Raw genomic sequence first — 10,925 nt, 5'->3', positions numbered from 1 at the left:
TAGAGCAATTAATGAAACATACAGCAAATTGGTACTCAAGATTACCCATGCAGCATAACTATGTATAACTATATAGTATAACTGCCGACAACTAGCTGGCACAAACGTTGGCTGGCGCCGAGTTAACCTATAAAAATTGTATTATTTACAGCGCTAAATTCAACTTATTCAGAAATACACTTGATGCATTTCAACATGGAACAGGCATCGATAAGGGCGAGTTTTCTTGAGGAGCGTTTCTGAGTACATTTCGCGGCAAGGTACCATGCGTTCCAGAACCGAAACTCAAAATATTTAACAAATTATTTTTCATTTGTTAATCAAAATAAAATAGTTACAAGCAAAACATTTTAAGAAAATGATGTTTCTTAAGGTTGTATTTTATAAACTTTGTATCTAGGGAACCGGACGCACTCTCAAACGCAGTGTTCTGTGTGTTTCTGTGCGCACACCGGAGGACAACGCAACTGAACGTGAGTGTGCGCCCGTTTTTCTTGTTTAAAACCATCATTTCATCGCCAATTATTTTCGGCACTGTCCCAGAAACGTTTGTCGCTCGAGATGGTCGAATCATCTTATCGATGTCGACTTTACGAGAACCGGAACGCGCTGCTGAAAACTAGGGCACCTCGTCGTAGTAGCACGTCTATTGACAACTGGACTTTCTGTTCTTGCTGAAAGTCTTGCTTTTTTGAGTGTAGCTCAGCGTTGAAACATGGGCAGCAGTCATCGTTTTTGGATGCTTGAAAAACTGCACCGTTGCGTTTGAAGCGTAATCCAAGTCTGTCATGCAGGAGTCAAGTCGCGTCCGCGCTTTCCTGTAGAGCCGATGTTGCGAACGCGAAACCGATTCGCAACGCGACTACGTTGATCGGTATAAACTCCCAGACAGCTTGATTCGAATTCGCGATCCATTCATGCACGTTGGTGTTTGGTGTCAGTCAGGTACAAAGTACCCGTGAGTCTTCGGTGTCGTCCCTATTTAGCTGCTTGCGTCGAGGGGCTTCTGACTCAATTGTATTTCCATCGACGGTACTGTTTTCTCATGGATATCTCGTTGCCGGCTTGATTGATTTGATGCATGCCCAGTTTTGAATGCATCGCAGTGTGTGTTCTTGACTGGCGTTTGTTCGTTGCCCATCGTCCATGCGATCCGGCGAACGCTTCGAATCGAAGAACGAGCTCGTTCTGTGTTGCGAACTTGGGAGCGGCAAGGTCTTGCAGTCAGACAAGGGTGGTCACTCAAGGCGGTAGAAAATTGTACTTCGTATCGTAGCCGTCGTATTTCTTACTCAACTGTGGCTGGAGAGCCGAATCGATAGAACGCCAGCGGTCGCAAGCGTGCGCCAGCGTTCCTTTTGTTGTTGTTGGCAACAGCTGTCCGCGCCAAGCGACCACCGCACACATCATTTGCTGAACCGCTCTCTCCTTTTCCTTTTTTGTGACCCCCCCACCCCTTCCAGTGATTTATTGACACGTGCGACGATCAGTAATGTAAACCCGAATTCACGCCACGAGGGGCACGTTGGGCTCCGTGTCATATGATGTTACGTAATCAAGTTTGCGGCGCCGTATTTGTAGCGAACTGATTTCTTCGAGGTGGTTGCTTGCGTCACCTTTGTTAACAAGTGAAACACTCGTGAATTGTTGCGGTTTGGGTAGTTCCATCTGTCATTCCGTGTTTGCTGCCGGTGTAGTGATTATACGGTGCTGCTTTTTTCAATGCGGTGAGATCAAGAGGTTGTTCATTGCAGGTTTACTTGTTTATGATGACAATAAAAGGGGGGTTTGCCGGCCTTGTAAATATGGGGAATTAAGTATTCTGACATTAAGGCTTATGATGTGGTTTAAAATTTACCTCCTTTGATTGCAAAGGTGGATTAATGAGTGAGTGTGCACATGCCTGTGTCATCTGCTTCGTGGTGTATTTTGTGTAGCCGCATGTCGGTGTTGACAAATGTTTTAAATTTTATTTGTAAAAATGAAGTGTTAAATTTGCATGCAAATGATCCCGTTCAGCTGTGAGGATCATCTTCTTGGACTAGGTGCCTTTGATTTTTCTTTTTTGTCTTCCTTGAACATCTCATCTGGTTGCATTTGGAATGAGCACACCTACAAGAATGGTACAAAGATGAATAATTAACAATATGTCACTGAATTACCTTATATAAATTGGTAAAGTGCTGCATCGGAGATAGAATGAAGCCTTGTGCAAATGACCTTTTCCCCCCCCCCTTTTTTTTTAACCACCATAGTTTTAGTGGAATGCTCATCTTAAAAGGTTGGGTAGTGTTATAAGCTAATTTCTGTGCCCAACATGAATGACTTCAGGCAGCTCAGCACTTTTAGATCATGAGTTTACATGATTTTCCAACAGAAGTACGCCTTCAATCACTTATTCTATATTATTATTAGCATTCATTATTGTTGTTCTAATCTGTTGCTTCTGTTCATTGATGTTGTCGCCCTCGCCCATTGGTTCTGTCATAACACTATCTCTTCGCAGGTATCTATTTTTATCACTGCAGAGATGCAGCACTTTCATGGTATCATTGGCAATGGAAGGCTTTCAAAATGTCCTTTTGTTTTTGATTGTGGATTGTTGAATGAAGATTTTGAATTTATTCCTTTTTGCTGTTTAATCATTTTTCAGGGTGTTATGTAGGTAACCGCTGAGCAGTGGCAATTGCCAAAACTCCTCTTCGTTGTCTGCCAGAATCACAGTTTTTGTTTCACAGCCAAATGAGAAACGTGTTGACATACATTAAACACATCTTCATTGTGATTACCCCCTTAGTTGTTCGCAGTTCTGTGGAACAAGCTTTCCATAGAAAACAGTTGTACGCACGGCTCCCAAAGAGTATACACTGTATTATGAAGGCTAAAGCCTATGTAGCATACAGACTTACATATTGAATTTCTATAAAATGCTGTGGAAATGGAGCTGCATTTTAGATTTCAGTATCGCACGGAAGTATGTGCTGGGTGACGTGTTGAGCGATGTAAATGACTTGTGGAATCTTGGAAAATGGTTCATCTTCAACTTACTGGCACTTTGCTTGAAGCTGATTAATGAGCCTGTGCTCATTGGAAGGTGTGGGCTTGGTCTAGTTTAATTCCATATTTAAATCTATGCAAAAGACACAAATAAGTGGAGAAGATGCCCCAGGGACTGTGTCGTCTTATCACTCGTCTGTGTCCTTTGCAGCATTTGCAAGCAGTGAGAATGGCAAGCCTTTGATTGGTTTATTCGAGTAAGGTAATTTAGTTTTTTTCACTCAACCACTTGAACCGTCTTTATGAGAATATGATCTTTGTATCGTTGATTATGAGGCTGAAAATATGATAGCTGCAGTAGCGGTTACTGAACCTAGTTAGGCACACATTGATGTCTACTCATTGCTCTTCTATGTCAGGAAGGTATCTTAGCATGTGTGAGCAAGACTGTTCATTTGTGTCCCACAGACTACAGCAACAGGTGTGGACAGTCTAATAGAATGTTTTCACTTTCAACTGAAATTGACCCGTTTAAGGACTGCGCACACAGTGCCATCTGTAGGCTCGAAATTATGGTACGCATGCTTTATAAATGTGTTTTTACAGTACTTTCTCCTAACAAGCGTTGTAGCTTTTTGTGCGAGCTTAGGCATATTTGAGGCAAAGGTTGACTTTGTATAGGCTTATGCCTGTAAACAGCAAGGGAACACATTGATGCAAGAAGCAAAAGCAGATGACACGAATGCTGACTGCCAGCTAAAGGCTTATTGGGAAAAAAATTGGATGATATAAGTGAATGCATGAGTTAGCACTGGAAAAAAGGACAATTCACTGATCTCATTAAAGTATCTATGCCACCGAAATATAGTCACACCACTGAGCTGTTTGGTGTCAACCTGCAGATAGGTGATACCCAGAACATGTTGGCAGTGATGCATTACTAGCTGCTGCAATCGCTTCACATGCATGCAGCCTTCGAGATTGGTTTCAATTATTATGAGGGAGCACATGCTGGCAGGTGTATCTGGACACCATTTATTGTAATTTTTCCAGTACTAATTTTCTATCTGTGCTTAAACTTTTTTTTTCCAGTACTCACTTAGTTGGTGCTTGTGTGATCTACTTTCCATGTCGCATCCTTATTTTGTGTGTGTGTGTGTGCATACACTGTCTCCAGTCATACATTTGAGTCCTTGAATCGATATGTTATTGCGGTTCATTTTTTTCACCAGAAGTTCCACCAGTTTTGCTCACAGTGCACAGGTTTGAACTTGTTGGTGCTTTGCACACAAGTCCAAAGCACCAACGTCACAGAAGTATGTCACAGAAGTTTGGTTCTGCTTGGTTGAGAAAGAAATATGTAAAGAAATTTAAGCGTCAAGTGTAAGGTTTAAACTTGAAACCACCCTGACTTTAAATGTTCGCTCACTCTGTTGCTGACTGAGATGTGCAGACTTAGTCTTTTCAGCCTTGCTTCAGGTGTACTTTGCATTTGCAAAGTAGCTATTGTTAAGCCAGGCTAGTTGTTATCTTGGCATTACAGAAGACATTTAGAAACAAGGGGTGAACAGTACAAAAGCTGACTTCCAAGGAATTTTTTTATTCAGAGACAAACGTTTTAGGTGGAAAGAGACACGCACTTGGGAAACAATAACAGTTGTGTGCAAAGGAAATACATGCGGGCAGTGATAATCGCCAAGATATGCTACCACCTTGTCCAATAGGTAGAATATGCCTGTGGGGCATTGCAGATGCTTCAGTTACTTCACTGGTTCACTAATCATTGTGCCTGGTGATGATTTCAACCTTTCGTGTGCAACATTTCAACCTATCCTCTGCAGGTGGAAAGGTTGTGAAAGTCAGTTATGGCTGAGCACCACAGCCGCAAGCGACGCCATCCGGCGGAGCTCGGCCCGCCTCCACGCTGGCTCAACTGTCCACGCAAGGGAGCCCTCATTGCCGGTGAGGCTGTTAACCTTACTGTCAGGTTGTGTATGTGACGGGGAGAGAAGAAATCAGCAACAGCAATGTCGGTGCAAAAGCCACTGTGTTTCTAAAAACATTGTGTTGCTTTGAAGTTTGCCGCTGATTATGTGCCGTTTCTGAAAGTAAATCATTGTTGATAAAGTGCATATCTGGTCCACAAGACGCAAGTGCTCAGGGCAAGCTCTAAAGAAAAAATTTGGCAGTTTTGCCTGAAGGCCATAGCATTGAAAGCAATAGTAAAATTTAGTGTTGTGCTGAAGCTTCTCACACAGCGTTTGAAGAATGCGCGAAGGTCATTACATTGGTGATGATACAGAATGCAGTGCAATTGATGCTGTTTAGCGAAGACAACACTCCTGCAGCTGTTGGGCGTCTCACAACGCTGCCATGATGAGGAGTGCACCTGAATGGTGCACGGTGTGAGACTCAAGGAAAACCATTGGAATTTGTAGGTTGAAGCATACTGTCTGTTTCACTCTACGTACTGCTTTACCACTGTGTGGAACTTGTTGTGGTATGCACACAACTACTTAGCAGCAATGTTATTGCTTGTGCACACGATGCTCATGTCAGCAGTCGGAGGCAGAAGGCTTCCATGGCATAATCACTTGAGTGGAGCCTGGGGGTGCTGTCCACTTGGCTTCATTGTTTTTGCAGCCAAATGCACTGCCGCGTCTCTGGAGACCATCTAGCCCTTCACGTGCGAGCCGCCTACAGGCGTCGATACTGTGACACCGCAACGCTGCCGCAAATGTGCCTTGAGTGTCAGTGCAATTGATACCCCGATCAAGTGAATGCCAAGTCCCCCTCTCCCCGGATGTTATGTCCACTGAGTTTTTGTGTATGTTAAAGTTCACAGGTTGGCAGGTATGGTTGTACTGCGTGCGAAAATGCTGAACTCTTTACTTCGACCTATGTTAGGAGGAGCTCCCTTAATAAGGCTTTTAAAACACTGGGAATGCCACTTGTGGTTTGCAGAGAAGTTCCTGCCCTTCAAGACACCCCTGAGCGAGATTTACGATGCTCAAGTGCCCGAGGAGAGCCGCTTCCCGCCATCCATGCTGTTGGACTCCTTAACCAGCTACAAGGTGTGCGAGGCGTCTATGTGCTTTACAAGGAGGATGCCTCAACCTCCATTCCTTTCTTTGTCGTGAAAAGGGTGGCGTTAGAGAATTCTTATTAGCTTGCTTTCAGTATTCTGCATTATATTCACTGAGGTAATTGTGAATAGAATAGGAACACTTGACTTCAATTAATTATCAATCCAAGAAAAAAGTTGGCTTTGGAATGGGATATTCCACAATGGTAACATCCATGTTGTCAACTAAGTAATGCAGGAGCCTATGGAACATAACCAGCCGCTCTAAATAGCCTTCATGGATTGCAAAGAAAGCATTTGAATCACTGTAGATCTGGGCTTAAGGAGAGAAGGAAACATAGATCGACATCTTAATGAATATTGTCTTTATGGATTCCATAGCTACACCATAAATATTTGCAAGAAAGGTAAAAAAATACTGGTGTTTTAAAATAAGTAAGGCAGACAGAAACAATTACTCCGCTGTTTATTCATTGCATACATATTCATGATACTAAAAGGAGAAGGCTTAGGTGTAATGATTAATGGGAAATGTATGTGCATCCTGTAGCATACAGGTGATGCACTCTTCAACAGTGCTGGCAATGGCAACAAATGATTAGGGAGCTGAAACAGCAAAGGTTTGACAATTGTTACGCAGAGACATAAGTAATATTCAATAGCATGAAGAGGCAACAAGAGTTGGTGATTGGTGGTCAGCCTGTTTAAGGCTGCGAACGCCAAGTATGCAGAGGGCACGAGAAGGAAGTTTCTAGATGAATGCAAATGGGATTGGAACACAAATGGCATATGCTCTGAATTCATAAGCAGCAGTTTACTCATCTCCTTGAAATGATAAGTGTACAGTTTTTGAATTTTACTGTTGCCAACATTTAAGGCAGAAATTGGAGATTAACAAAGAACCTTCAGAAGAAGCTTAGGACCATGCATTGATTGATGAAATGAAAGATGATATGCGTAACATTTAAGAGATAGGAAGACAGCGGTGTGGATTAGCGATCATACGGAGGCACTTGATATCCTAGTTAAGATTAAGTGTGAGGAAGTTCAGTTAGGGGCAGGCCATGTAAAGACTTGGAGTAGGTCACCGGTGGTATGTTAGATAACAAATGGATGGCAGATGAATCAGGTGGTGTGATGAGATTACATCCTTTGCTGGCATAGAATGGAGTCGGCTGACACACGACAGTGGTAATTGGAGATTGCTGGGATAGTGCGTCATCCTGCAGTGGGCGTAAATATGCTGATGATGATAACAGTGAGTGAGGCTGCGCAGATGTCGGGAAATTTGCATGTCTGAGGGAAGTGTTGCAAGTGCCCCTTTGTGTCGGTCACGCATGCCTGTGTACGTGCAGCTGAAGATGGGCCTGTGGATCGACCTGACCAACACGGACCGATTCTATGACCCGAAAGTAATTGAGCAGAAGGAGATCCGGTACCTAAAGCTCCAGTGTCGCGGGTCAGTCTCCTGCTCTTGCTTCGTTTGATTTATGCTGAACTGTGTGACAGAACTATTTCTGAATAACTGCACTTTCACCCATGCTACCTGTTCCTGAAATTGGGGGATCATTTGCGCACGCCAAGTGTGTCACTTCTGTGAGAATTTTGCCTTGTGGTGCAGCTTTGATTTGATTTTAAAGGTTTAGTTGATGTACTGCTAATCTCAACATGCAGCTGCAGCAAACATTAGCAATGAAAGCCCCCCTGCCTTCCCCCCCCCCCAGAAAAAAAAAAAGAGGAAATGCCGCTTTTGGAGCTTTTCTTCGTGCTGATGCTAATTGTACTCGGTTATTTTGAAAACACTTTAGCATTGTGGTTTCTATAGTGTTAGCGACATACTATGTGCATTGAATACAAACAAGGTACTGCTACTCAACCCAGTCCACTGCCTAGTTGTGAGAAGTGAATGCGACACCAGTCCTAAAGGCCAACATAACTTTGCACTGCAAGGGCAATAACAGGGAGTAAACCTGCAAACATTTTACCACCAGGGATGTTGCTATGCTGATAAGAGCCAAGTAAGCGTGGCACTCGCACCTCAGTGTAATGCTGATAACGGGGGCTGCACATTGTGGTAGATGGCCAGATACAGTGACCTGAGTGAACTGAACAGGACAACAGACTCTGTCATCTTTCAAATTCTTAACCATAAAAGCCTGGGAAGGTTGCTTTTGTTGTTTACCTGATGTGTCACAGCACCTTGTGCTGCCAATCGGCTGCATCTGTTGTGTGACTTGGTTCTCACATCCAACAGCTTCTGAGTTCAGGGGCAAATCATGTTGGTTTGAGCAGTACAGTCTACTGTTAAAGAGAATGCCCAAATAGTATTTAGTGAATATGATGAACAACATTTGTTTGCCTTAGTTGGAAAGGAGTGACTGACATGATCAATTGGATGTACATTTATGCAAATAAACGTTGCTGGTGAATTTATACCTTATTGCAGCAATAATCGATGGCAGAACATTAATACCAGTTCCCTTTAAAAATTAACCGTACAGTATATCTGTCATTAAATCTCATTAATTCAACCCTTCTTAACTTGGAAAACCGTAAATTTTGGACTTGCCTAATCTGTATGCATTATGCAATTGCCTGAAACTTTTGTTAACTCAGATGTATTTTGCAGTGCACCATTTAATTAGGGCAGCTCCTCAAGTGTGCAGAGCGTGAAGCTTGGTAAATATACTGTGCGAAAGAGCAAAAGCACTGCTAGCAGTCAACCAAAATGCAGCGCTTATATCCACATTGCCATAGTCATCAGCAGTAATTATATGGGAATGTCATGAGCATTCTTTGTGCTTTTTTGCTGCATTAACCCCACACATGACACCGCATTGGTCGCACATTCACGGCGACTATGTGGTCGTTGTGAGTGATCATGTTTATATCAACTGTGAATTCATCTGCAGCTGTTGCGTTTTGATTCAATGCAAAGCACACATGATATCACAACAAACACAATGGAAGCCATTGAGGATGAAACGCGATTCTACTGTGCCCTATACACTTGCATCAAACGTGCCGGCCACACTGCAAGGGACAATCAGTGTCATGACTGGTTCACAGGCAACAAAGTAACTGCACTGTGCGTGTTAGTGAAAGGCATGTTTACTTGAATATAAAGGCATATCTCGGGGTTCTGCAGTACTACAAAAAAAGTTCTGAGGCCCTCGCCACTGTGAATGGCCAATCAGTCACAAGATTACGAGAATGGCAGCTTCTGAACTGATCTTGTGCAAAATATAGATGAGCATTGCAGATTTCTTCAGTAAGTGAAGGCATGTTGAAGTAGGAAGCATTTGTTTACTGTTTTCCCTGGTAGATTAAATAATTCTGCATTTGGTTCAATTCAGACACTTTATACGGTCACATAAAATTGATGAATGAGGTTTGACTGTATGTGCATGCATTAATGATGTGCTTTAATGACCACGGAGTTTCCATAGGAGCTAGTGTGTACAGTCATTGTTTGTGACATATTTGTTGCGGATATAATGTGCATTTTGAGGTTTGGCAATACTAGATTTTCTCGCACATCATTGAAGGCATTCAAAACAAAAAGTTGCCATATATACTCACTGGTGCATAACAAGACTTGACCATGACCTTTAGGGTTGCTTTCTATCTCTGTACACTGTAAAATGTCGCTTGCAAGCTCAGGTTCTATCCAGCCCAACGTTGGGACTTTTGAACAAGTAATAACTGCTGCAGGAGACGTATAGTGGCAGCAGGACAACACACCTCACAACTGTGATGACACTGCATCTTTTTTGTGCAGTCATGGAGAGTGTCCATCCCAGGAGCAGACGGATGCATTCATTGGCGTCTGTCAGCGATTCATATCCATGAACCCACTGCACATAATTGGTGAGCAACTGCCCTTGTCATATTTATCAGATTGTCATATTTGCTGGTGAAGCCCTTAAACTGACCCTCCCCCCCACCCTTTCCCTGCATAGGGTAGCAAACTGGACGTGCCTCTGTCTGACCTTTCTCTCCTTCCCTTTTCTTTCTCCCTCAAATTCAAGGCTCAATAAGGAGCGTTTGTGAAGATGTGCAGTACAGCAGTTACCTGAAAGGGAAGGTTTATCATTCATCCGACCGTAGCATGAAGCTACATAAGAAACCCATAAGGGTTTCTGAGCAAGAAAGCTTCACTGTTCAAGAAACCCGTAAGGGTTTCTTCTGTAGCTTCGCACTAATGTCCTCCTTCATGAACCTTGCTGCACCTTCAGGGCTTCTGCAAAAGTGATTTGCACTATTGTCCTGAAGTGTTCGTAACAGTTTTGTAAGCAGCTGTGGACCGATTTTTGTAGCCCTTAAAAGGGAGTGGCATAAATGTCCGAATGATTAAAGTCCAAAAGAAAAGAAAAGAAAAACCACTGGACTTCAGCAATTCGTTCAGTTCTGCTCGTTTAATTTCACTGTAGGAGAATCTCGCAATGGATGCCATCATCTTTTCAACAACGACTTTTTTGTGAAGAGCACATTGTTATCTACCGCTGCAGTATTGCTTGCCATGGCCTCTAGAATACAGTGAACTCTCATTAAGACGAAATCGGTGAGGCCTAATTCTCTCATATAACAAACAACGTGGGAACATTCAGCTGGTTTTCTATAGACTCAGTGCAAAGAAAAATCCGCTTAAGATGAACCACCTCAGACGTGCTCTGCGGTTAAGATAAACATTTGGAGTAGCCGCCACCGTTGCCGATCCTTCCGGCTAGGGTGCCTCATTGTGCTGCGCGCCGGGACACACACATCGAGGCACCCTACTGGAGGCCTGCAGACATTACTCATGTACAGAGGCAAAAACAAGAGTAGGAAACAAAAAGAGACA

The 10,925-nt window shown here is 43.1% G+C and overlaps 1 protein-coding gene across 2 annotated transcripts in view; it reads left to right on the top strand.

The window, feature by feature from the left end:
* The first annotated feature begins 391 nt into the window (after nucleotides 1–391).
* mRNA-cap (RNA guanylyltransferase and 5'-phosphatase mRNA capping enzyme) overlaps nucleotides 392–10,925 on the top strand; it is a 124,543-nt gene continuing 114,009 nt past the window's right edge. The window contains exons 1-5 of one of the 2 annotated variants that reach the window (XM_075690398.1): nucleotides 392–473; nucleotides 4,839–4,959; nucleotides 5,962–6,071; nucleotides 7,438–7,541; nucleotides 9,864–9,952. In XM_075690398.1, coding sequence (XP_075546513.1) covers nucleotides 4,863–4,959; nucleotides 5,962–6,071; nucleotides 7,438–7,541; nucleotides 9,864–9,952 — 400 coding nt within the window. In that variant the 5' untranslated portion in view covers nucleotides 392–473; nucleotides 4,839–4,862. Of the gene's footprint in view, nucleotides 474–3,208; nucleotides 3,260–4,838; nucleotides 4,960–5,961; nucleotides 6,072–7,437; nucleotides 7,542–9,863; nucleotides 9,953–10,925 lie in introns of those variants that run through there. The other variant, XM_075690399.1, reaches the window with a different exon arrangement.

This window comes from Dermacentor variabilis, chromosome 4, assembly GCF_050947875.1.
Source record: "Dermacentor variabilis isolate Ectoservices chromosome 4, ASM5094787v1, whole genome shotgun sequence".
Lineage (NCBI taxonomy): Eukaryota > Metazoa > Arthropoda > Arachnida > Ixodida > Ixodidae > Dermacentor > Dermacentor variabilis.
The sequence above is the reverse complement of the archived record's forward strand: the minus strand, read 5'-3'. Positions and strand labels throughout refer to the sequence as shown.